This window comes from Varanus komodoensis, unplaced genomic scaffold, assembly GCF_004798865.1.
Source record: "Varanus komodoensis strain SLA01 unplaced genomic scaffold, ASM479886v1 scaffold3, whole genome shotgun sequence".
In the NCBI taxonomy this organism is placed as follows: domain Eukaryota; kingdom Metazoa; phylum Chordata; class Lepidosauria; order Squamata; family Varanidae; genus Varanus; species Varanus komodoensis.
In genome coordinates this window covers 1,863,167-1,890,629 of record NW_025335761.1, presented here as the reverse complement: position 1 = coordinate 1,890,629, position 27,463 = coordinate 1,863,167, and the positions used below count along the sequence as shown (strand labels likewise).

At 43.4% G+C, this 27,463-nt stretch overlaps 1 protein-coding gene across 1 annotated transcript; it reads left to right on the top strand.

Annotated features, from left to right (window-relative positions):
- The first annotated feature begins 1,199 nt into the window (after positions 1-1,199).
- FGF3 (fibroblast growth factor 3) lies at positions 1,200-14,513 on the top strand. The gene is made up of 3 exons (XM_044435669.1): positions 1,200-1,476; positions 7,461-7,564; positions 14,181-14,513. The coding sequence occupies exons 1-3, from the start codon at positions 1,200-1,202 to the stop codon at positions 14,511-14,513; spliced, it is 714 nt and encodes a 237-aa protein (XP_044291604.1).
- The last annotated feature ends 12,950 nt before the right edge of the window (positions 14,514-27,463 follow it).

The following is a 27,463-nucleotide window of genomic DNA, read 5'->3' as shown; positions in this document are numbered from 1 at the left end:
TATCAAATTATTTTTTTCTATACCGTCATTAATTAAAAAAATCTCATGACTGTTTATAATGTTTTCATGCATAATAAAATAAAAATTTAAATAATTTCCAGCAAGCTGGAGAAAAGATAGTGAATAAGTGATTTCATTCGGTATTAAAGAAAAAGGAAAATAGTTTAAATAATCAAACACCGTGTGACATCTTTGATTTTTTTTTCCCCAGCCGCCTTCTGAGGGGGTGACCATTCCTCTTTGCTTAGGCGTTCTTTCCGTCTTAAACGAACTTATTACTATTATTATTATTATTATTATTATTATTATGGTTATTATTATGAAAAAGATCCTTCGACATCAGTCATTTTCCTTGTCACACAGGTGGTGATCTAGAATCGGGAGAAGCCGAGCTGGCCGGGGATGTGATTTCCCAGGCATGTACTTTGCAGAGATGCCCATCTTCTTTAATTTGGCGTGATTTGATATTGCTGGTGCTCTTTCGGGAGTGTTCGGAAAAAGTCTGTCTCTTGTGGGCGTCGGCGCGGTCGCCGGCCAAAGGCCACCGTGGGTGCGTGCGTGCGTCCCCGCGTGTGTGTTTGTGGGCGGACGTGATGCTGAGCCATTGCGCCCACGCTATGCCCTGGCCGATCCCACGAGGATTCCCCCCCCGCGACACACACACACGCACCACCCGCGCTGTGGCGAGGAGCCGGTTGCTCGGGGAGCGCCTTTGCGGATTACGCTCGGGCGGTGAACGAAACGTCCCCATTGCTTCTCCTGCAGAATTGCGGGGCTCCCCCTCTCCCTCCCCTCCCCTCCCCGTCGGCCTCTCTGTCGCCCTCCCCCTCCCTCCCCCCCCCTGCCCGCCTGCAGAAAGGCTGCCTTTCGGGAGCCCACGGGCTGCAGATGGCCACAAGAACGCCGCCTCGTTCGGGCAGCGGAGCCTCTTCGGGTTGCCCCCCTCGCCGCCGGCCCATTTAAATAGATCTAAAACATCTTTAGGGGGGAAGGAAAGGGGCAGGGAGGAGGGAGCGCGGGGGAGCAGATCGAGCGGGCGAGCAAACAGGACGCAGCCGCCGCGAGCAGCGCCAGCTCGCCCATGCGGGGCCCGGCGCGCCGCCCGCGGTTCCCCCGGCGGGCCGCCGCCGCCCCTGCGCCGCGCTCGCCCACGGGGCGCTGAGCGCTGCTGGGCGGGCGCCCGCCCGCGCCATGCCACGATGGTGACCGGCGCCCGGCTCGCCCCGCTGCCGCTGCTGCTGCTGCTGCTGCTGCTGCGGAGCCTGCCGGCGGCCGCCCCGGCGCTGCCTTGCGCCAGCCGGGCAGGGCGTGCGTGCGACGCGCGCGGGCGCAGGGATGCCGGCGGGCGCGGCGGCGTCTACGAGCATCTCGGCGGAGCGCCGCGGCACCGGAAGCTGTACTGCGCCACCAAGTATCACCTCCAGATCCACGCCAACGGCAAGATCAACGGCACGCTGGAGAAGAACAGCGTCTTCAGTGAGTACCGCCGCGCGGCTTTGCGCCCCTGGCCGCGCCCCGCCGGCCCCCGAGCCTCTTCCCTGGCCTCGCTCGGGGGCCCGGCCTCTTCCCTGGCCTCGCTCGGGGGCCCGAGCGCGCCGCGCCTCGCCCTGCCCGCGCTCGGGCTCACGCGGCTCTTGCTTCTTCAGAAATAAGAGCGCCGCCTCATTTGCGCCCAAGGCGCCTTGCAGGACACGTGGAGGGATTCCCGCGATTAACGGGCCGGGAACGCCGCGATTCGCTTTGCCCAGCGTCTCGGGCTTGAGAGGCGGCGTGAGACGAATTTCTCTCCCGCGATGAGATTTTTTTAACCACCCCGACCCCCCATGAGGGACGACGACTGCGACAAAAACCACTATGATTTTGGCTCGTCCTTCTGGGACGTCTTGCGCACATGCCCCGGCTAGATTATAACACCTTAGCGGTATTCCGCGCTAAATTTGAACAAGTCTTAACTCCAGACCCCATTTCAGCTCTTAAACAGATAGGATGTGGGGCACGAGGGTCGATGGGGGACATGGAATATCAGAATGTACTCTCTTGGAAAAAAAAAAGCAAACCTATGACTAAAAATCAAAGCAACGAATCCCCGTTTTTAATCCCCTTAAAGCTGATTTTAGGGAGCAGACAGATGCTAAGTCGCAGTGATACTCAATTCCAACCGTTCTCCAATCTTGCTGTATAATCAATAACTTTCTATGCAGCCAAGATCAACCATGATTGACCGTTTTTATAGAAAGATCCTTGGGATAAAGCAGCCTCTTCCAACCCAGTGCCTTTCAGATGTGTCCTGGGGATGATGGGAGAGATAAACACATCTTGTTGGGGAAGGCCAGAATTAAGGCCTGAGGAAGTGCCCCACCGTGGAGCATGCTGAATCTGCTGCTGCCTTTTGATCAGGTGCAAAGTGATTTTCTCTGGGGCTTTGCACATATTCGGTAAGACTGAAGTGGCTAGCTAGGAAGTCATGCAGGTTAGATGGAGATGTTCAGTAGCTCCATCCCCGGTCTTTCTTTTTTAAGGAATTAGACTCCCTAACCTGGCTTCACTTCAGCCTCACCACCACCCCACCATTCCAGAAAGAAGCAGGTCCAGGCAATGAGGCCAGGCAGTATTGTCAAGGGTCAGAACACCACTCGTTTGGCTGTGTAGCCTGTTTGCAAACCTCCTTCCAATTATTACAGAGTAGAGCTGGAGAAATTCTGAGTCAGTGTCATTTGCTCTAAGATAGCCTTCTTCCATCAAAACCTCCAGTTATTCTGGACGTCCCTCTCCATCCACTTCAGCCAGCATGTTTTGGCATGCTGGGAGATGCACTCTGAAAGTCTGGAGGACACAGGCTGGGAAAACCTTATCTAAAAACTTAGGATTTCCTCAGGATCTTAGTGGTTTGTTCATGCTCCAGGTAATCCGCCTCTGTTTCCTGCTTCTCCCTTTTCAGATTAACTACTCTGTGATCATAAACTGAGGGCATGATGGGAACAGGGGTGGGTGGCGTAGGTGTAAGTTCACATCAGTCCATCATGTCTGGGATTACTGGGGATGGGATCTTTTCCCCTTTTGCTGTTGGACGGTGTGAGGGGAGAGATATAAGTGATTTTAAAAATCAGCTTTCTAGAGTTACCCACACACTAGGCTGTTCCTCCACCCATCTGGGTAGGAAGCAAGAGGCACAAAGGAGAAGGCTGCCAAGAATTCAAAGCAAAGGGTCTTTTCAGGTTTGCCTCTCCCTTAAAAAAGGGGAGTGCAGAGCCCAAAGGACTTCCTCCCAGTGGTAAGCCTCTCCCTTTTGTCCGGGCTCCCAGAAGCCTTCCCAGGACTGAACAGCACCTCCGCATCTCTGTGCTTTGTGTGCTTGCATCATCTCTCCAAGAACTCATCCCTGTGGGTTGCAGCGCTTTCTGGAGTTTACAAAAGACAAGGCTAAACTAGTGTCTGTCACTTGGCTTATCTGTCTTAGAAGGTGTGACTTCCCAGGACTCCTTAGCATCAGAATCTCTCTTTCCAGCACCAGGCTGGGGTGGAAGGAGTCATTCAACTATCCAACCAGAGTTTTGTAAATAACGTTTCAAGATGATTTTCACACTTCAGTCTGTTTGTTTTTCTAGTCCTTTCTTCCTATGAACTGTTAGGGCAGGGGAAATGATACCTGCCCTTTACTGAATAGACTGTCAGCCTTTAAGGAAATAGAGACAAATTGGGTAAATATTGCACTTGGAGAGTTAGAGTGAATTCACGCACCCACATTAATCCCTTGGTGATTAAAACTTCCATGAATGGCATTCATTTAGTGTTTAATAGCTGTCACTGGCAGGGTTCTCCATCTCTCAGTATTATCATTTACACAACTCTTGTCCATGGAAGCAGTTTGTTTATTTGTTTCATGAATCGTAAATTATATTTATATCCTGCCTTTTTTCCTTTCAAGGATCTCAGAGTGGCTTACATAATCCTCTTTCTTCTCTCTAGTTTATCCTCACAACAATCCTGTGAGGTAGGTTAGGCTGAGAGTCTGTGATTGGCCCAAAGTCATGCAGGGATTAGAACCTGGAGCTCCCAGATTCTCAATACAACACTCTAACCACCACACCACACTCACTCTCTTTATAGCTGCATTTTATTTGGACCCCACCTTTTTATCAAGAAAAAAATGGCACCCTGTTCACACATTCAGCTGCAGATCATCCACCAGAATGTCGCTAAGGGCATGGCCTGCTGAAGGCCAGCACTCAGTGGGATGTGAAGTTGCATGACTTTGTAGTCCAAATGACCAAATAACAGTTGATGTATAGGCACTCTGTAAAGGTTTGGCTGAGGCTCCCAAAAATGCTCTGCAAGTAGGAAAGGAAACATTTTCCACGAGTGCAATTTACAGCAAGCCATCTCTCCTCATCCTTCTCAGCTCTAGGACAGATGTAAAGCATTTTTTTTCTTCCAATGGACCACATAGAACCCTTCCACTGGGTTATGGGTTTGGGTTTCCCCAACCTTGAGGAAACCAAAAGTTATAGAATCAAAGTACTGAGAAGGATTCATTTAGTCCAAGCATTCTCCTCTAAGATACAGGGTAGTGGATCCTAAAGAATTCCATCTTGACGCATACCATCATCATCATCATCTCCAAAGGACAGGATATTCTTTGCTGAGTGTCTCATCTCTCTCTCTCTCTCTCTCTCTCTCTCTCTCTCTCTCTCTCTCTCTCTCTCTCTCACACACACACACACACACACACACACAACCTCTGCATTATGTTTTGATTTAATCACTCAATCCAACATGACAATTTGCACATGCAAAACAGTCCTCACTGATCAAACACAACACACAACAGATACTGCTTTAATAATACTTTCAATACGGTCCTTTTAAAGGGCGGCAGTTCACACTGGCAGCCTATTAAAAGCATAAAGTGCTGTTACACACAACCCAAGGACACATGGGCTAAAGGTGATTCTGTGGCTCTACTGTGGTGGCAGACCATTTATATCAGCATAGAATCCTCCCGCTTCGTGCATTTGCACCTGTGGAAAAGGGCCGAACTGCTGGTCCCCCTGCCGGTGCTGTGCTGCTTCCTCAGTCCCAGCTGCAGCACTGGATTTTCATTCTCTGCTGAGTTTGGTTGGGAGCGTTTTGACTCACACTGCCTCTTTTGTGGGTGTAACATTATGCCAGTGAAATCTGAAGGGGACGGATAACAATCAAGCCTTCTCCTTCTCTGTCATGCTCCCATCACCACCTTTCCCAGCCCCTCTCTCGGCAGAGTTGCAGTTGCAGTGGGAATACATTACACTGTGTAGCATCTCCACCAGTGGTGGGCATCTGTGATCAGGAGATCCAGGGCATCCCAGCAAGTACAAAGTAATCTTAGGACTGCTCTGAGTGATGTACTACATGCAAATTGTGCCCAGAAGCCAGTTTCAAAGAGCGCAAATAACTCCACAATAAATGGTGCCTATTTTAGGCAAGAAAGTAGTATCTTTTTAAAAATAAAAAATAAGGGTGCAGTCTCATGCCATGCTAGCTGGGAGCTGTAGGACTTTCTTCTGGTTAAACATGTAACAGATTGTACCCTAAAGAATCTTCTCCATTATTTAAGCATGAATAATTTCTTGATAACTTAGATCCTAAACTCAGGATCAACAGTAATAAACTATGAAAATGCCGCTGTCTTAATCTGAAATGCAAATTATAATATGCGTCATATCAATGCTTTTCCAGTTATTGCTGTTATGTGCTGTCATCTCTACCTTATGGCAATCCCTCCAGAATGTCCTTGGCAGCTCTGCTCAGCTCTTGTAAACTAGAGGCCGTGGCTTCTTCTATGGAATCAAGCCATCTCATAGGTGGCCTTCCTCATTTTCCTGAGCATGATTGTCTTCCCAATGAGTCCTTTTTCCACATGATTTGCTCAAAGTATGACAGCCTCAATTTTATCAATTTTCCTTCCAGGGCAAGTCCTGGCTTGATTTGATCTAGGACGCACTTGTCCATCTTTCTGTTGGTCTAGGATATTTGCAAAACTCTCCTCCAGGACCGTGTTTCCAATGCATCGATTTTCCTGTAAACATTTTTCCAGTGCATGCTTAAGAGTTTGCATTTTGTGATCTAAAGTGCACTCCTATACAGAAAGAGCTTATAACCCTCATATGTAGGCCTTTTTTCATCCCTAAACATATATACAAGTATGTCCTTAATAGTTTTTTTCCTATAAAACTCTGTGAGACTTGGGAAGAAAAGCAAAATAATTATTTTAAAAATTGTGCCATATGAGTACCTTCAGCAAAGAGATTATATTACTATAGTTCTGTTGGATGTATACATGGTGGCAAACCTTGGTTTGTTGCTGTGTAATGTGTGAACTTTCCATAGGCTAAGAGATGCATACCTTTGCCTTCCTCGTTCCACTTGTCTGGGCATTGACATACTTTCTTTGATGGGCTGAAACATTTCCTCTCTTTGAATTTGCTTAGACAGCCATATTGTCCTTTTCCCAAGGGCTGCGCTGACTTTCTAAATGGCAGACTCCTTTCATGGTTCCACAGTGGCTCTAAGATGCTGCAGCCGATCGTCTTACTCCATTTTGCCCTCTGGAGACCACAGCAAGAGTATTGTTCTGAAATGGGAAGCTTTGTGGTTTTTTTCAATAAGTCAAGCACTCTTGTGTCCCTAAGAAAGGCATTAAAGGGGATTTAAACTTTTTATAGACATATAGGATTAGGTGAACCTCTAGTTCAATGTCAGATCTTTGTTTCCGGAGGCAGTTAAATCTCAATCAAACAGCTGGGGATTTACTAGTAAGAATTTGGTTCAAACAATTCCCATGCTCTTATTTTCTTGTGTATTGTCACTTTTGATCATTAGAATTTGATGATGCATTTAGAAGTAAATGCTGGCCCTGTGCATGTGGTACTACTAAGGATAATAACTTCTAGAGTGAAGAAGGATAATGATAAGTAAATATTATCAGGTTGAGAAGCAAGAGAGCCCCAGGTTCAAAAGTCTGGCATGCTTCTGGATTGAGCTGAGAGCCTTGAGCAAGTTGCTCTTAGCCTCTCATTTTCTGTTGAATTATAATGATCTTTACAAACTTATTGGGAGGAAGAATGGAAGAGCTCAAAACATTTTGCCTAATGACATGCCCATTGGAAACACATTGATTGGGATCAAAAGCCCCACTTATATTTGATGCAGACTCTGGCTGCCTCATCCATCTCAGTGCTGGGGAATATTTTTATATGGAATCGGTGCTTCTCTTCCTGATCCCGCCCTCTGGAGCATCTGGGAGAATAGCAGGCACAGAACTAGGATAAGCATATTGAAATGTCCCAGTGAAATAAAATGGGCATAATTCAAAGTAAGCATGTGAGGTTTGAAATAGTAAAAGCCTATGAAATTTGTGAGTGACTACTATTAATATGTCTATGTATATGAATAATCTAAAAATGTTTGCATTTCTGTTCAAGGTATCCTAGAGATCACTGCAGTGGATGTGGGGATTGTTGCTATCAAAGGCTGTTTCTCTGGCAGATACCTCGCCATGAATGAAAGAGGCAGACTTTATGCTTCAGTAAGTGCTGTTTAAACAGAATCATCTTAAGTGAGGCCAAGCATCTAACGTATTCTCCACTGAGGTGCCAATTATTTTCAGTGGTGATTTAAACACCGTTGTAGTCAAGAGGGTACACATTCTACTTCCTATGTAGAAATATTTCTGGAGGTCAAAAATAAATTATTTCACTTTACATTGGGGAGAAAGTCAGCCAAAACTTGGAAGCTTTTAGCTGGAACTTAATGGCAAGTGTGAGACACACTTATTTTCCTTGAACATGTGCAGACTCTCAGCCAAACTGAAACATCCAGTTTGTACATAAAAAAGGTGGTATAGGTGAGCATTTATAATGGCACAAGTGTGCATTCTGAGAGATCAATTTAAAGACTGTGAGTAAAGCATTCAGGTGAAAGAGGTAAGGAAATGTACAATTGACAATATGATCAGGAAACTTTTCAAAAGGAAACTCTCTCAGGGATGTCAACGGGAGTCCCATTTACACAAGGTAATGAATGACCTCTCAGCATGTGTAAAGTAATTTAAGTTGGGATCTAACACCAGAGGTGCAGCAACAAAGCTGATAACAGACTAAAAGAATGTGTAAATTAAATTGCATTCACTTTCCCTGCCCCCCAACAATTTGCAATTAGGTTTTCATACTTTGATCAGGCCTCTTGGTATGTATGATACAATATTTTATGTTCTGTGCCATTCTGCATGCTACTGAGAATTTGAGAGGTATTGCATTGGCAGTCAGAAGGATGGGTGAAATGGAGTTTTATTATATCTTTTCCTATTTCATAGCACAAATAATTGAATGGAAAGCCATCACAATGCATGTGGGCTGGTTGGTGAGCAGATGGGTGGGAAAAGTAACAGAAACTTGCATCTGTAGCACTAAGAGGAAAAATTCCTATTCTCTGTCTTAGTAACTCTTGTACAACATGTGGCTCATGGCTGATTGCATTCATTCAATCATTCATTCATTCCATTTTGATCCCACAGTTTCTTACAAGAAACTCGGCCTAGAGTATGTGGCATTCTGAAGTAGTCACTCACCAGGGCTTCAGTCAGGCATCAGTGAGGGTTGGTTGAGAAGCTCCTGATTTAGAATATTTCTATCATTTCATCTAGGATTGGAGTTATGGATTATTGTAATATATATGAAATACTAACATTAGTAGATAATGCTGTGGCTGCTTCATTGCTGGAGGCCAAAATAAACCAGTAAGGGCAAATTTCCATCAGTGAGGCTGAGAATCCATTAGAAATAAACAAGGCCTTTTTTTATTTTTTTTGGTCTTTTACTGAAACAGAGAACAACAAAGGCAATGTTAAAGATGACCTTCCCTTGTAAGAAGGAACGATCAGCTTTGTGTATCTATTATTTCAGACATCCTTCAATTAGGGTGTGTACCAACCAAAAGATTAGGCTTGGATCCCAGTTTATTGCTTCAGAAAAAAAAGTCTAGCTGATCTTGGACTGATTTCCACCTGAATCTGAATTCAGATCTTTGTTGGGAAATTCAAATCATCTTGCTTTCCACTGGAAGGCAACAATGTTTGTAACTTTTGTTTATCAAAATTGAATGTATTTTTCAATCATGGCAGTCCCTTTTGGAGGATTGTATTTGTCCAATTCAGACAATAGCTGCAGGAGCTTTCATGCTACTTTGTCTTCCTGCCTGCCTGCGTGCCTGCCTGCTTGCCTGCCTGCCTTCCTTCCAGAGCACTGCTGACAACTTATTTTCTTTGATGCTTCTCAGAAGATCAAAACCAAAAAGTTGCACACGAGTACAATGAAGTGCAATGCAGTTACAATTGGGAATTTCCAAAACCACGCCACAACTTGTGGCGAAAGAATACAATATGTAGGTTCCCTTCCTTTCCTTTTTTCCCCTTGGGGTGCAGGATTGGATTTATTCAGTTCAGTAAGTTTGATTCCCATTAAAAGTGAGGGTGATGTTGTCTCCCTCCACTCACGCAGCATATTGGAGGGGACAGAGCAAATGGGACAGACGAAAACAGCAAAAGAAAAGGCAACTGCTCAAATGGATGAAGATGCTGGGATCTCACCTTGGTACAAGGAACTTCTGCCTTTAGGAACCATCTTTCATTCTTCTGATCTATTATGCAAAAAAAGGAAAGAAGGGGGAGGTTTCTGTCTAGTACATCTTTGAGGAGACCTGCCTCATCAAGTGTTTTCATTGTCTAGCAAATACCAGGCAGGTAGTTGTGTCTGTCTGTCACAGCAAACACCAGAAACACACCAGATTTTACACACTTGAATACATTTCCTTTGAGCTAGACAGAGGTTTACAAACATCTAATTTATTTTTAGTTTCTCAGGATATATTGCTCTTGTAGTCCTCTGTTCATTAAAAGAAATCTGGGACAATTAAAGTATCTCCTATTGATCTCCTACACAAATAAACAGAAATGGCAGGGAATAAAGTGCCATTCTGTATTCTACAGGTTGAAACCAGAAGTTGCTATTAGGGAGCAGATTTCATTGCTTCCTAACACAAGTGAAACATGGATTCATATGAGAAATCAGAGAAAATGCAGGGTAGCACTAGCACTTTTCTTCCTCACAGGTTTGCTTTCCACATGCAGGAAGCATTCAAAGTTCTGATCTGTTCCCAGTTTGTAGTCTGTAGTGGTGCAGTTCAGGAAGGAATATATGAAATGGTATAATATGACTGGATGTTTGAACTACCCCCCAAGACATCAACAAGACTGCCATCTTGAGGGATAGGAAAACCACTAAGGCTATGCAGTAATTCTTTAGAGCCTTCATTTTCCTCTGACTGACCATCCTAATTGGTCCCAGGCTCTGCAAAGAAAAGAGAGAGAGTGATCTGTTGGAGACAATGAAACAATGGTAAGCTCTCCAACCTCTCAGATCATCCTCATTAGATACAGGCAAAGGGTAAAAACAAATCCAGGTAAACATGTGGAGCCAGGAACAGTTCCATGACCTTGACAGGAGGACCTCAAAATGAACATGGAAGTCTCCCAGAACAGCCACCTTGGAGATTCCTGTGTCACCTCTGAGACCACATTGACCAGCTCAGATAGGGAGACGGTTGAGCACTCTGCTGGCATACTAACAGAACACCTATCTTGGCCCGAAATGCTCAGATTCAGAAACATACCCTCAAAAACTGGTGGAAGCTGGATGGCCAAGGCACTTGAGCAAGGCAACAGAACACTGACACCCAGCTCATCTCTATATATCATGGCAACTTGTTTATCGGCACCCTGCGTGAAATGAGCTCAGTTCACTAAACACCTCTTTATTATGATGTTGTTTATGCAACCTTATATTTTCAAGGGCTCAGTTCGCAACCCTGGATTCGTGCTAGTCATATGGGGCCCTGCGAACGCCCTGCTCTACTGAAACCGTTCTAGTGGCACATGGGCCTACTTACTCCCTCTGCTGGACTAACAGAGAATTCCCTATAACCTTTTAAAATCATCTCAGGCCAGCAGTAAAGGATCCAGAGCTCCAAGCATCAGGAGTGTGGCAAATTGCAAAAAAGAAACAGGATTGTATCTATGGAAAATGGGCGCACGTACCTGGGGACACTTGCTCTAGACACACTGAAGTCAGTGGACTTTAAGCATTTAACTGTCTACTGGTACATTCATTCCTTTGATTCAATGTAAGCATTGCCATAATTGCCTGGATAATTTGCAATATTCCGCCATGCTATCATTTAATTTTGCTTCCATGAAGTACATGAAGACGTGTGTATAAGCAATTATCCAGCAGCGACCGCCTGAGGCCTGGACAAATGCCCAGTGGGTATTTGGTCCACTGTCTGCCTTGTAGAATAAAGCACCCCGTTTTGGTCAGAGTCATTCCTGCAGATTTTATCACAGTTAACCAGTGGCCTTCCAGATGTTGTAGCCTATACCTCCTATTATTCCTCACCATTGGCTAAGGGGTAGTTACAAAATAAAACATTTTGGGGCCCACAAATTGCCCAGTCCTGTAATAGAATAACCTTCAGAAAAATCCCTGAGGTACTTTGATAAAATGAGCACAGAGCTCCCATTAAATACAGCTTGACCAAAGTGTTTAGATGTATTTCAGTCCACAATAAAATGATTGCTTTGAACCTCAGAATGTGGAAATCGGAGCATTAAATCTCTGTTGTCAACCTCATCTTCAGGATAGGCTGGTTTTTGCATTTCCCAGGTGGAATAAAAATGACTGATGATGTCAAGCAGCCTAGAAGGTGCATTTTCAGGTGAGCTACTTGCACAGCACTTTCTCCACATTTACCTACTTCAGGGATCTCATGCATCCTTGAATGCTAGTGTGTACTTCATTCTCTGTCAAAGTCAGACACAGGACAGGTCTCCCGTGGTGGTTGGTTTGCTTCCATTTTCAAAATGATTTATGCAAGTATGTCCCACAAGAACCAAACTATGCCTGGCATGGAAGCACTAAGTTATCAGAAGTTTGGAAAAGGGAATTCATGTTTTTTGCAATAACATTTAATATAGATATATCAAGTCAAAAGGCCAAACTTCTAGTCCAGCAGGTGCAAAGGGTACCACCAGGTATGTTCCACTAAACTCCCCAGTTTACATGGAAGGTGGTTATAGAACCAATAGTTAATTTCTGAAAATACTCCTTGCCCTACTTCTACATCTTGCTTTCTACTTCCTTCTACCAGCAATGCATCTTGACCCAAGGTACCTGCTTCCCCTAGGACTGCATGTCTTTCTTTCTGCAGCTGTCAATTTCCCAGTATCTATAGCCCCTTCCAATATTCCACTGGTTACTCTTTAAAATATAGGTACTGTGAGAAAAGAAGAAGCACTTCACCCATCAGTTCAACCACACTATTTGAAATTTATACATTTCCACTTGTCTTTTTTCCCTATACGAAAAAAATCTCTAAATCTTTCGCTTCTCTACTTAATTTCATTTACTTTTTTTGATATGGATGAACAAGTACTGTACCTAGTATTCCAAATGTGGCCACATAACTAATTTAAATGAAGACTTTACCTGAGTTTGTGCTGCATAATAAAGCTATGGTGGTTTATAAGCCAGGGATGGCTTGTCCTGTTGTCTGTACCCAGCCAGAGTTGTTAACAAACTGTGCCCATGCATTCAGCTGACATAACAAACCACCTTGGCTGATAAGACATCTTGGCTTATCATGTTGTATGAACTGAGTCAATATGATATTGGCTGCTGTATTTTCAGCGCTTTTCCTAATAATCCCTTACTATGCATTTGACATTTTCACTGCCATCACATCAACATTTTTAGGGAGCGATTAATTCAAGGTATCTTCCCTGGATAGTCACAGCCAGTTCAGGTCCCATTGGAATGTGTGTGCACACACGTGTGTGCGCATGTGTGTGGTGGGGGGGGGTGCATTGCTTCACTTCTGTACTAGTATCCTTACATTAACTCTCATTTGCCAGTTGAAGGAAACCTTTCGGAGGTTCTTGCAACCCTTCTTGGAGTTTTTCACTCTCCTGAATAATTTGCTGTCATCTACAAACTGGGATACCTCACTGCTTCCCCAATTCCAATTATGGAATGATCTCCACAACAAGGCTTGCCTGGCATCAATATCACGATCATCCCGGTACCGCAGTCAGACCTTTAAGCATTTAGCAGCATATGATAAGGCTTAAAAGCAGTCCTGGATTTTTCTTATTGATGATTTTAAAAATGTTTAGATATATGAGTGTCTTTGTGTGTGCTGTTTGTTTATATATTCAACTGTTTGTATGTAAATGATTTTATACTATATATAATGTATTATAATCATTTTCAATCTATGTAACCAGTCAGAGAGCTTCAGCTATTGGACAATTCAGAAATAGAACACATGAAATGAAGCACAAAAAGACCAGTGCTGGACATGCACACGGCAGTCGCAGATCTGTCAGTCCTTTTCATTCTATTAAAGCACCGGCGGGAGCACTTCTTTCCCATAACCTGCAGAGAAGGTGCCCCATGCTGCTGAAATTGTCACAGCACTACTTAATTTTCCTGTTGAAATTCAGCAGGGGCAGCCCCCTTCTTTCCTTTAAAAGGAGGCACTGCCAGAGTTTGTAGCAAATGCCACTCAGGGTGGGGGGTGGCGGTGGCAGGGGCCACATCCAGTCCACTGAGCAGATCTGGGAGTGGCTGCAGGAGAAGAGGAATTTTCTGCTCCGTGTCTGTTCTGCTGGTAGATGGACACCAGTGGAATTCATCCAATGTTTGACAGCAGTCATGCAAAGCTGCAGGAGGGGCTGTCAGTCACATAACAGACTCTAATGAACTGTATTTAGTGCCCCCTCCCCTCCAACCCCTGGCACTGTCAGGTAGTTGGATGTTAAGTAGAAAGGGAGAGACCAGTGTCCTGTTTTGCTTTGCTTTGCAAAAATACAGGAAGCCTTGCTTTACGAACAGTTTTTGTTCTGAACATATCCAGTGCACTTCATGGAGCTTTTGATGCCCAGGGGAGCTTATACTAAGACCTGCTGTATCCTTTTTTTCCTATGCCACCGTTAGTTTGCAGGATGTTAGATAATATGAGCACTGAACTGTATCCTTTTTAGTTTGGCTAGTTGCTCTCTTTAACTAATGGTGATTGTTACTACTTTACAGGAAACCTACAACTCAGAGTGTAAATTTGTAGAAAGGATCCATGAGCTGGGCTACAATACTTATGCATCCCACCTGTACCGGACTGTGCCCAATGGAGCTAGCAGCAAACGAAAAGCTAGTGCCGAGAGACTCTGGTATGTCTCGATTAATGGGAAAGGACGACCCAGAAGGAGCTTTAAAACCCGTAGGACCCAGAAATCATCTCTCTTTCTGCCTCGAGTGCTGGATAACAAAGACCACGATATGGTCCGACTATTGCACACAAACACTAAGTACAGAGAGAGCCTCTTAAAACCTCCAAGCAAGAACCAGAGAAGAAGGAGAGGACATTAGTGGATGCTCAGCGGGTGGGGGTGGATGAGGTCAGTGTTCAAAGTTCTGCTGAATGGCTACAAGGACAATGTGGCCTCAAAAACTAAGGATACACTGTGTGCATATGTATGTGTTACTGGATTTCCCACCAAACATACTGGCTAATAGATGTTTTAGAAATATAACCTATTATTAAGGACATATGTCATAATAAATGGAAGATGTTCATGTGAACAGTAGATGGACGGAACTATGATTTTGAGTATTCTTTCTCAGTGTCTTCAATCAGCATTTCTTGTTTCGTGCCTTAGAGGTTCATTTTCAGTTCTCAGCAGGACTGCCATCCTAGTTAATCAAGTTAGTTGGAATCAATTAACTTTGCATAAACATGCTCATGATAAAACATTTGTGAAGAATTTGTTTTGTTCTTACCTGATGCATAAGTATGACACAATAGACACCATCTTAGATTACAATTTAAGATGTGGACCCTCTAAAGATCAAAGCACTGTGGAGGACTCCTAGGTACATCATAATTTGATGGTAAGGTAGTGTGATTTGAGGTAAGAATTTGTGAGCTTTGGTTCTTTTCTGGGGGTGGGGGAATGAACAAAGGATAAAAGCCTGGAATTTACCAAGTCAGAACACAGATATTTAAAAGGCATTTCAATATGAAACATGGAGGTGAGCAACAGGTCCACATGCAAAGCAAGTAACCATCTGATAAATAGCAATAAATAATGGTTCTAAAATTCTAATGCTACAAACTTGCTTTCAGAAATTCTCTTTCTTGTCCACATGAAAACTCCTTTATTTACTCAGTGACTTTCCTACTGACATACTTCATCCATTACTCCATTTAGGCTTCTGCTGTCAATCATTCCTCTATTCACTGCTCTGATAAACTCACCATCTGGGACTTGAACAGTGCCTGAACACGCATGTTCTTAGGCTTCCAGAGCCATCTTCTGGCACAGAATAGAATAGGGACCTGCACAACAGTCCTTGTGATTGGTGGGGAGTGTAAAACATCTAGACTGTCTAGCTTTCCCTGAAAGTAAGAGAAGTTCCCCAGTGGAATAGACTGCATTAAGAGGTGCGGTAGTGGGTCTCTCCTTCTCTGCAGACATCTGACTGCAGATGTAGTATTAGTACTAGGAGCTGCATAGTATTGCTGTACTGAGCAAGGGACTAGACTAGGTGACATCCGAGGTACCGTCCAACTCTAAAATTTGTGTGTGGCCACTCACAGCCCCAGCCTGATTTGGATGCCTTCTTTGAGGAACAGAGAACTTCTGGATCAGCCTGTAAAGTCTGTCATAACTACTGTGGAAAATAGACAAACTAGCCAGGTTTTGTCTTATGCTGGCCAATCTGATAATTGGACAACCCTGTCAGAAGGAGGAAAAGACACAGAGCTAAAAAACTATACTTAATCTTATAGCTGCCTGATTGGTCTGGCTGCTGGGCTTGAAAAACAAGTATGACTTCAATAAAAGACAACCATAACAAAACCAACTTGATTTTAGTTAGGATGCAATTTTATGCTTTCCTTCAACCAATTTCCTCTTCTTTTCCTTTCTTTTCATTTCCCACCAGTAAAATCTTTTCTATATAGAAATAAGTACTGGATGCTTAAGACTTTTTTCCCCCTTTGCAGGGGGAGAGAGAAAGAAAGAAAAGCTATTTTAAATAGGCCTTTGAAGATTTCAGCAAAGCTCAAGTTCAAATGTCTCCTGTTTCCTTTTGGAAGATCTGAAGGATTTGGGAAGGTGAACAAGCAAAGCTATAATTAAAGAACAGTTGATGGTAACCATCCCCTCCTGGTTAGCATTCTCAAGCCACCTCCAAATATAGATTGCAAAAGTAAACTTCATTCAGTTTTAGGTTTGCAATAGTTCAGATGCCTCCACTGCAGAGCAGAAAGGGACACCAAGGGCCTGTTAGTGCACGAGACGTTAGCCAACCACCTGCCTTCAGTGGAGGGATGTGGCCAGACACACGTTTATGTGGTGCCTTTTGCCCATCATTCTAACAAGCGGAGTTAATGGTTTTGCCTGCATTTCTTGAGTTGTTCAAGGTGTGTGGTTATTCTGTGTCCCAGACGACTCTAAAAACAGGAAAGTTTTCTTGTCCAGGTCTCATTAAAATGAGTGGAGGATATACAACAGTATAAGAAGCTTAAGCCCAAGTCTGACTAATGCTGCATTTCAGAGCCTATCCCTAAGAGTGTGATGTGAAAAGAAGTTACATGGCGGAAGTACAGCACCCTCCAAGCCCTGCCAACTCACAGTGGTCAGTGTGGGAGGTAGACTTTCCCTCAGTCTCTATCCAGTTTTTATTTCGCTTTTCGTTTTACTTTGCCTGTTCTGGATCTTTCCACAGGATTTCGGGAGCCTCCAGGGTCCGCTTGCCACACCACCAGCAGGGCAGCTTTTCCACCCAGTTTCCCCAACAGCTGGGGTACATTGGGACAGTGCTCTGATACTAGAAGCAGCATATTGCTATCAGGCCCAGTAGTCTCTGATAGCCTTCTACTCCAAGAAGTGTCTAATCCCCTTTCAAAGCTATGCAAATTGGTGGTCATTACCATGACTTCTTGTGATGGTGAATTCTATAGTTTAATTCTGTGCTGTGTGAAGGAGTGCCTCCTTATATCTGTCCTTTCATCTTCCAGCAATCAGCTTCATAGGACAACCCCAAGTTCTAGATTTATGAGGGAGGAAAATGTCCCACACCCGCTTTCTCCACACCGTGTATACTTTTGTACTTCTTTATCAATTTTGAATGTGAAGCAGGGTTTTTTTTAAACTCAGTGAACAGTGAAATATTTAGAACATCACAGAAGAAAATAAGTAGGTAAAATAAGGATCTCACCCAAGAAAGAAGGAATAAAATACATGCTATGAATGGCAATGCTTTGATTCTGGTGTGGACAGTAGTGCACAATGTATTTAATTTCTTGTTGGCTTTTTGTCCATTTCTCTTTGGCTTTACTGCCAGCTTTTTTAAGTATTTAAAAAGGCAGGAGCTAAATGTTTTAGAAAGGAGTAAATAAATGTGCAATATATGTGCATGTGCAAGCATCAAAACAAGATGGCAAAATGTAGGTTTCATGGAGTGAATCTTATGGTAATACAAGAAATCTGGAAATGTATATAAAAAATAAAATGCTGCTCAATGATTCAGTGCAATTCCAAGGACAAAATGCTCAGGCCAAAACTCCAGCTAAGTCTCTTTTCCTGTGCAATGAGGAAAATGTAATTATGCACTGCTGGGTAAATTCAAAGAAACACTGAGACTGTTTCAAAGAACTGGCCACTGGGGAGAATAATGAGTTGCCCTGCTTTTCAATAGGAAACTCTGGACACATCTATAGGGCACACAAACTGGAACGGACCTCCCTCAAGGCATGGTGCTGGTGGAATTGTATGCCGAATTGTAAAGGCCCCTATGGATGAGATTTCTTACATGGGGTGGGGGTGAAAGACAGGCCTTGACCAGCAGGTTCCAGGGCAAGAATTTGCATTGATTTTTGCTTTCAACAGTAATTAGCCCCTGCACTTTAAAAGCTGATCTTATGCATGGAATTTAGGCACTTAAAACACTGAACTGTTTTTATAGTCCTGCAATCAACATTCACCTGTAAGCTGGCTAGAAAAGTCAAGAACAACTATAAATTTAAAGAAATGAACTTATTATTATCTAATGTGATTTTGAATTGTCTCCTCACTTGCTTATAAGAAAATCCATCAAAAATGCAATGCAATGATCACAAAAGTTAACCCAAGACAGCTAAAATACAGATGCTTTAATGAAATAGGAGAGTCCTCTAAATCAAGGAATGTCATTAATTACTAAAAGCTTAGCAAGACAATAGCATCTTTACCAGTGGTCTAAAGGCCAATAGTAAGGGAACCAACCTAAACTCTCTGGGGGGTGGAATAAATAGGATGCTACTCTGTTAAAGACCCTGTCGCAAGTCCCTAGTAAACATCAGCATTAGCCAGGGCATGTTAAATTCGTTGTTAGCAATATTCCAGTTTTATTCCACAAAAGCTTACTAGATGGCATAAATCTCTTGGAAGATTTCTAAAGCTTTCAGTGAAGTCCATATGAGATTCATTTGCATCTCAGCTGAGTTCCTAAGTATGGTATCATACTAAAACAACACATTTTATTACACACAAAACTATTTCCAGAAATCTTTAAGAATGTCTACTCTATATGCTACTCAGGTTATTTTTCACCAACTCCCTTATGAAAATGTCTTCTCTTTAAGATAGAACTTGACCACATATATGTTTCCAGTACCAGAATTACAAGACATATAGCTAGGACTATGCGAAGTGTAATGGTAAAGAAGGTATTTTATGACTGAAAAATAACTTGCTATGAAATAGTTCTCTAGGTAGGTAACAACAATAATACAATTTCAGTAAATCAAAATCTAATAACATACAATACAACCAATCAAGAACAGCTGAAATAAAAATAGTAAAGCAAGGTAAACATCAATTAAAAAGTAATAATGTCCTTTCTAAAGAACATCCTGATATGGAAGTGACATTATTTGCACATATAATGCAAATATATGTCACTTATCTAATACAAATACATGTTATTTCACAATCATAAAGGGCTGGCATGAATCCTTGAAAGTTGAATCGAGGCAAATGCAGAGAAATATAGGCCAAGCCATTTTATGTACATTGGGCTGCAGGGGCCAGAAGCACTGAAATAACCTATACAATCTATCACTTACGTAATATTCCAGTAACATACCTTTAGAGCACAATCCCGTACATATCTGCTCAGAGCCAGATGAATTACATCCTTGATACTAAAGAAATTTGCTGATATACAAGAATCAGAATCTGTTTGTAGGTTTTGAAAAAATCTTGGCATATGTGTGATGTGTCAAGGGATTAGGGACAAGCATATATTGTCTGTCTTTTAAAAGGGTGGAAAGGGGAGAGCCAGGAAACTACAGCCTGGCTATCTGAGTGATACTGGGAAGGATACTAGAATGCATAACCTGTAGATGTCTTGAAACAGTCCAGGAAAAATGCAGCTTGTTGTAAGCAATGTTGGAGCTGAAGCCTTTGAAAGTGCTTTCCATTCAGAAATGATAGCATCTCCAAAATCTGCAAAAAATGAAGCATGGGAATTCCCTCAGATTTGCATTTCAAATTATCAGCCATGTGCTAATTTGTGGTAAGTATAATTACTCCCTAAACTTTAATTTTTCAGTGTTGTTCAGTGTTTGGTAGAGAAACTACCAAATTACTATAATCATCTTAAAAATATGTAGACATGTAACATGGTACTGCATTTACTGGCATTATATTTTCCTATTACAATGAAAGAGAACGTACGGTGTCATACAGCGCCACAGAACCACAACTGTGAAATCTAGACATCTTAAACTTGGCATGCAAACTAAAGGGTTCCTAGGAATATCCACATCAGGGTGCTTTGGTTTTTAAAATACATTACTTGCAATTAATTTAAATATGCTTGAAATCACATCTTCAGTCACTGGGTAGCGAATGCCTCTAACTAGCACATGATACTGCAGTCAGTACATTTTGAAGCCAAGGAGGGTTAGCGACTGAGAGCCAGAGTTCTGTAGTTTCTCTTTCCCCCTTAATATGTGGCGGTCCTTCCTCAGGGGAATGGAGTGGATAAACCCCTCCCACGGGGGCGGCAGGAGCCCTAATGCAGGAGCCCATCCCCAGAGCAGGCACAATGTGTCCAACTGTGACAACCATCTATGTTTGCTTCAGGGCTTCCCTGGATACAACTAAGAGTTACTCTACCTGGGTTTTTTGAGTAGATTCTTAGCTTAGTGAATATTGGGACTGCTCTTGACATCATTGGACTTGATGTGAGCAAAGCAGTGGAAAAAGTTTTCCATTATATTTTGATTAATAAAATGATTAAATGTGGGCTAAATGATTTTACTACTAGGTGGATTCACACATGGTTGGAAAACTGTAGTCAGTGGTCATCAATGATTCCTCATGACACCTGAGGGAGGTTTTGGGTGATTTGATTCCAGTTCTCTTCAACGTTTTTATCAAAGCTTTAAATCAGAGCTAGGGAATCTTTTTGACTCCTGGAGGCTACAGGCCATTGTAGGTAGAGCCAGATCTCTAAACAGGTGGAGTCTGAAGGGTTTCAAGGATGCAGAGCTAGATCTGATGTTGTGTGTGTGGACTTCTTTTCTCTTTCTTCATGGTCCCAAATTTTGCTCTAGGGGTTCCCTCAGACCTCCGGAGTAGACTGAAGAGGGGTTGCAGAGGGGAAGAGGAACTGGAAGAGTGTGTTCCATTGGTGGAAGGAAACTTTTAGATACATCATCTGTGCCACCCCATCCTTTCTCTTTCTCTCTCCTGTGTACAGATCACCGCCTCCACATGCCTTTCCAAAGGTGAATAGAAAACAAATAGTTTTGTGACACCATTGAAAGATGGCAGAACTTCAAGCCTACAGGGTCTCAGGAAAAGCCCTTTTGCCCAAACACACTGGCTCTGAAGGCCCCACATACTGAAGGCAAGCTCAGAAGGAAATCCTTGCTGTCTGTCATGGGTGAGTGGAGATAACAGTGGAGATTCCTCTTCCTACTAGCTTCATCCAAGTTACTTTCCCCCGTGGGTCAATTGAAACCAAGGGGATGGCTGGAGGAACAGTCAGAGCCTAGAGAAGGTAGGACTTGGTGCATGAGTTTTAAATAATGGAGGATAGATCTTGGTTGAAGATTAAAAGAAGCTTCTTGATGATGATAACAGAAGTTTGACTGTGGAGATAATAACTTAAATTGGTGGGGGATTCTTCTTTGCCGGTGATCTTTAAAAATGGTTGTGTGCTAGTCTAACTCTGGATTTCCTTCATTCACCAAGGGGTGAGATTGCCTGCTGGGTTCTCTCCATCTTGTGACATCTTCTTGTTTTAGGTGCCTCATCTGGGCTGGGACCCAACTGTGGAGAATGGTGGGTGTGTGGGTGGGGGGCCTGAAGTCCTTATTGCAGTCACAACCTAGACTGGGAGCCCATGCTGGCAAGTGGCTGAAGATCCTGAGATGAAGCCTATGAGAGGAGTCCATGATGAAAGCCCTGGCTGTGTTGTTAATGTGTCATGATCAGTACATACAGACAAATTTAATCTCCTACAGCATTTTAATTTTCATATGCTTTAGGACAGGCTGCAAACTACTCCATATTCTCCTGCTGATAGAAAATTTCACAGATTTTGCTGAATGGGGATTTTCTGCTTGTTGGCTGGAAGTGGAGAAACAGCAATTCAGAGTAAGATTTCAGGACAGGCTCTGACTTCTAGTGGGGTGGAGGAAGTGCTGCTCCCTTAGCTTCAATTTTTAGAAAACTAGGGGGTATTCAGTGCTAAAACTGGGGGAAATTAGGGGTTATGCTTGTGGAATTTATAATAGGCTTCCCTTCATTTCTCCTATAATGTAAACTCTAGTTTAGGGCTAAATTAGGCACTACGTTAAAACATGTAGCCTGCTGCTTATCAACTTTTTTACCTTAAAGTAAGCACGTGGGTCTCCGATCTTGATTTGGACCACCACATACAAGAAGGGATGGTTTAAACTTTCCAAATTAGCCAGCTCTTCCTAATCAACCCCCCATGTATGAAGTGCCTAAAAAGGGGGTGGGGGGATTCCAATTGGAGCTACTAGTTTTTTCTTCTGTTTTTTTAGCCCCCATGGAAGGGGAATGTATTTAGGAGGGGGAAAGTGTAAAGTAATGCATATCAAGGCAAAAATTCCCAACTTCAAATATAGGCTGATCTTGCACTTACTGATCAACAAAGGGATCTTGGAGTGGTGGAGGCCAGCTCAGTGAAATGTGGACCTGGTGTGCAGTTGCTGTGAAAAAGGCAAACTCACTGTTAAATATAATTAGGAATGGGATTTAAAATAGAAAGGACAAGATCATACTCTCCTTATAAAAATCTTTGGTGTGACCAAACTTAGAATATTATGTACATTCTAAGTACATTCTAATATTATCAGGTCACCTTTCCTGAAAAAGGACATTACTGAGCTGGAAATCTGCAGAGCAGAGCAGGGGGCAGGAGCAAGTCACCTGTGTGGAGTAGCTACAACAATTGGGATTGTTCAACTTAGGAAAAAAGGCAAGTAAGTGGAGATAATGGTAGAGATGCTTAAAGTAATGCATGGTGTAGAGAAAGTGGAGAGGGAGACATTTTTCTTCCTCTCCTATAATACTAGACTCAGGGGTCATCCGATGAAGCTGATTGGTGGGAGATTTGGGGCAGTAAAAGGAAAGGACTGCTTCATACAACACATAGTTAAATGATGGCGTTATCTGCCACGGGAAGTGGTGACCGACTCCAATTTGGATGGGTTTTAAAGGAGACTGGAAAAATTCATGGGAAAGCTGGATATCATTGGCTACTAGTCTTGATGGCAGTGTGGTATGCTGTTATCAGAGGTGGCGTGCCTGAATACAGCAGGCATGTTTCTCCAGCAGGCATGTTTCTCCTTACCCCTAAATTACTTGCATCTTTTTACCCCCGAAACCCAGATCTGAGAGGCTGTCTCCAATGTTTCACTTTTCATGTGCTCTCACTTGATCTACAGTAGTAAATGCTAATCTGACGTCTGCAGATGGATCCTGCTCTGGACAAATGGGATGTGGCGGTGCTTTTAGCAGTGTAACAGGGATGTTAAGTTGAACCCTGGCAAGTCCTTTCCTCACCTGATTGAGGCTATAATCCAGTGGACAGCTTCGTTCACTTAAAACTCAATAGCATGAGTGATGTGCTGTGACTCGTGTCTTTGCCATAAGATCATCTGCTCGAGAAGGTTTGACAAAAATGAGTAATATATATATGAAGATTGGAATTTATAGATCTACAGGGGTGACCCAAATATAGTATGGTGTAAATGTGCATGTCTCTCTGTCTATCATTTTGGCCTGCCAACTTTTTCTTGACCGATGCATTGTGCTAACATTAGGCATAGTTGATTATTTGAGCGCATTATTTTTAAAACCAGGTTCAGTTCATATTAACTCCTGGATCTGTTTTCGTATCTCCGGAGCAAGTTTGATCACATGCTGAGTTTTGTCGACATTTGTGACTTCCCCCTCTGTTCTGACATCACCACTTTATTTTCAGCTCAGCAATTTGCTTTGCTTTGAACCATGCCTGCTCTGCAATGGCTGCTGAGTGAAGGCAAGCCTGTGATCCAAATCAAGAATTTGATTGACACCATAATCCCGAAGCGCACAACTCAAACATTTCATTCCAAAGGCTCGCTATTGATTTATGGCCTTGGTATTCAATCAGGAATCCATGTTCTGTGTCACTAGTGATAACATACAGACTTCTAATTACGGAAATTAACTAGTTGCCTGACTTGTAAGGGGAGAATGCTGATACTTTTATAGATTCTCCCTATTTTTACAGCATGTTGGCTCCTGGTTTCTATGAGCATTCATTGTGTCTCAAGTAAAGCACATCCTAAAAACAATTTGAGGGTCACAACATGGAGACACTACCTGCTTGTTTGGACTGGCTTGTCACAGTAATACTGGCCTTACTCCAATGCCTTTAACATAAGGGTGATATCTCAAAAATTTGCAGGCAGGGCTTTCTTTGTCACTTGTGTCTCCATGCCAGACAAAACGTTTTGCATACCAAGCTGCTGTTAAAGGCAGAGGAGCAGGGATGAGGACTGGAGTGGGGTGGGGGGCAGAAGGAAGTAGCAGCCCTCTTTTCACACAATCAGCATGTCACTTATCATCTCAACATGAAATAACAGCCCTTATGTACAAAAACAAGGAATTCTACATAATTCCACATCCCCTGCCTTCTTGACAATCTTGTGTCATTATTCATAGGCTTTTGAATGGAACTGTGAACTTTGCTCCCTAGAGATAACAAGCAAACCTGCTGTTATGTGCATAGCAAGTACATCGGGAAAGATTTAAGGACTCTCATTTTGCCCAGGTTGATTGGGTTTTTTTTACAAGTAGGGCTTCTAGATCACATACTGCTGATTCCTGTTGCAGCTATAATACTTGCCTGTTTCTTTCATCCATCTTGGCCTCCTGCTTGATTTGGGCAATTTGCCTACAGCTTCACAAATCATGGAGTTGTGGCTTATTCTTATCATTATATTTATAACCTGCCTTTCTGCAAGGAACCCAAGGAGGACCTCTTCCTCTCTAGTTTATCCTCACAACAACACCCTTGTTGGCCTGTGACTGTCCCAAAGTCACCCAGTGAGCTTCATGACTAAGTGGGGACTAGAACCCAACTCTCCCAGACCAGGAATCTTAACCACTCCACCACACTGCTTTCCCCGTTTTTGTCATGCACTGGCTTCAGTGTAGAGATCCTGGCTTGCTTTAAACCAGGGTGCTCCCCACACTATGTCCAAGGTGTGGGGGGGAGCTCAAGCCTCATATTGGTTAACAAAGTTAATAAGATCCAATAATTAAATGACACCCAAATAGAGTTTCCAGGTTGGATTTCGGCTTAAAACTAGCCAAGATGTCCATGCTGAAGCGAGCATGTGCTGGAATGAGGAGCGAAGGAGAATCACGGAGCCACTTGGTCATGGCTTATGAAACCATGGCTGAATGCATAGATGTAGCCTTGGAGTCTTGCTTGCTAATGCATGCAAGGACCAGTGGGTGAAAGGCCTGCTTGCTCAGCAGCTTTAAACATATTATATGAAACTTTGTGTTGCACCCAAGGAACTCTTCTTCATCTTCCCTGGATTCCTCGGAATGTCTGAACAAGTTGGAAACTGAGTCATTGTTACTGCAGGGTAAGTATTCAGTGTAAACAAACTCCCATTTTTTCCCACTCCACTGTCTGCCCTGAAGTAAGATCTATGAATTTACCCATTATTCAATCCCAAATCAAGAGGGTATTGACTTGGAACAGGATAACAAATATAGGGATGCAAAGCAATTTTCCCATTTAGAGGATGATTTTTTTGAAGTTATGTGTCCCTCTGTAGAAATGGATAACTTAGTTTGACCTTCATAATTATAACCCAGCACAATATGAATTCTGTTCATCTGGAATGCTTAGAATATTTACAAGAGTTCACATGAATGATGCACAAGTAAATTGTCAGGGGCTGTGAGAATCAGCACTGTCTTTCTACCCACTCCTTCTTATACCTCTCACACACACTGCAGCAAATTTAGAAGAGACTTTGACTGGGTTCACACAATGCAACAAGGTCCCTGATTTAAAAGCGGGCAGGGGTGGGGGGTTTGCCGTGTAGTGAGCAGCGATCATGGCTTATTCAGGGGGTCTTACAGGCCCAGACATGGCTAGTTTAGTACTAGCTATGGCTGACCTTGCCTGGTCATCTGAAGCCAGGCACCCCAACAAGCTCAGGAGTAAAGCAGACAGCCACAGAGCTGCTTGGCAACAGCAGCAGGAAATCCTTTCCACTGTAGCCAAATGCCTCTTCCTGCACTGTTTGGGGTGATGGTAGGTCAGGAAAAACCACACTGGCTTGGCTGACTTCAGGGGGAGTGTAACCCTACAGCCCAGCTGAGCGGAACTGGTCACAGAGAGAGGAAGTGGAGATATGCTCTGCTCGGCCTACTCCTGGAAAGGCTGAGCAGAGCATGGCTTGGCTCCTCGGGTCGGTGCTGCCATTGCTGAGTGTCCACAGTGCTGGGCTGGGCAGAGAGTGACCCAGAGGTCCACTCCCATCAGGTGCTGTCGCAAGGAGAGAGGAGCTGCATGCTGCATGGCAGGATGGTGCAGCCACTGATTTCAACAGAAGTAGCTCACGCACAGGCAAGCCATCTCTATGGAGACTGGCTTCAACGCCAGCAGCCCTTGCTGCACCTCATGAGGTCTACTCAAGAGTTGGGGTGACGGCTGTCTGAGACCCCGGGTCACTGACTTCCCTCTGACAAGCCATGGCCAGAGGTGCTCCTGTGGTTTTCCATGGGATGTCTGTGGGAGGATCAAGTGGGGAGAAGGGGAGGACTCAGTCTGTGGGGTGCATGATACACTGGCCAGCAGCAGTCTGGCTTACCATGCAGAACAAGCCCACCCTCTGACACTACAAAATTCCCTCTTGGGTGAGATCAACCAGCCCCCTTGTTTGCCGAGCTTTATGGTTTGTAAATACTTTTTTTATTGCAGTCAGGCTTCCATATATGATGAACATTTACACACTTTTCATGGTTTCTGAGGATGTTCACTTTTGTGTCACCTTCAATCAAGATTTTTAACAGCTTGATTGTTGTTATTAGCATGCATTTTAAGACCGTATTTTCATTTACGTGGGTGCATCGTCTTGCATTTTCCAGTTTAACTATATGCCACTTTGAATGTCTCTAATGAAAAGCAGGATTGATTTATTTTATCTTGTACCTTATCTTTCTGTGAAGAAAATTGGTACTTGGGGTAGCTTACAATTACAACTAAAAAGTGGTTAAAACAAAATAAAGCAAATGCTTTAAAATCGCAACAATAAGAAGCAAGATCAAACCCAACAGTGTGTTTACGTGTCAAAGGCCTGCGTAGGGGAGAATGGCACAGAGTGAGCAAACCTAGCCTTCCCTCAGCAGGGAGTTCCACAGCCTGGGAGTGGCCCCTGAGAAGGTTCTTTTTGTGTTGACACCACAAAGTATTGGTTTCAAAAGAAGGGCCTCTCTTGAAGATCTCAGAACCTGGGCAGCCTTGTATGGGAGAAGATGGTCTTTCAATTACTCTGGTTCCAAGCTATATACAGCTTTATTGATCACAACCAGCACTTTGAATCCTGTCCAAAGACCAGCCACCAGTGAAGCTGTTGTAACAAGGCAGTCACATGCTCCTTGTAGCCAAACTCAGCCAACAGCCTAGCTGCAGAATTATGGACAGGCTGAAGTCTGTGAACACAATTCAAAGACAGTACCATGCAAAGCATATTACAGTAATCCAAAGGAAACAGA

Bases quoted from the DNA above. Each gene is read 5' to 3' on its own strand.
- FGF3 (XM_044435669.1), top strand. From the start codon at position 1,200: ATGGTGACCGGCGCCCGGCTCGCCCCGCTGCCGCTGCTGCTGCTGCTG. The intron at 1,477-7,460 runs GTGAGTACCGCC...TTTCTGTTCAAG, and splicing joins GGAGAAGAACAGCGTCTTCA to GTATCCTAGAGATCACTGCA. The intron at 7,565-14,180 runs GTAAGTGCTGTT...ACTACTTTACAG, and splicing joins GAGGCAGACTTTATGCTTCA to GAAACCTACAACTCAGAGTG.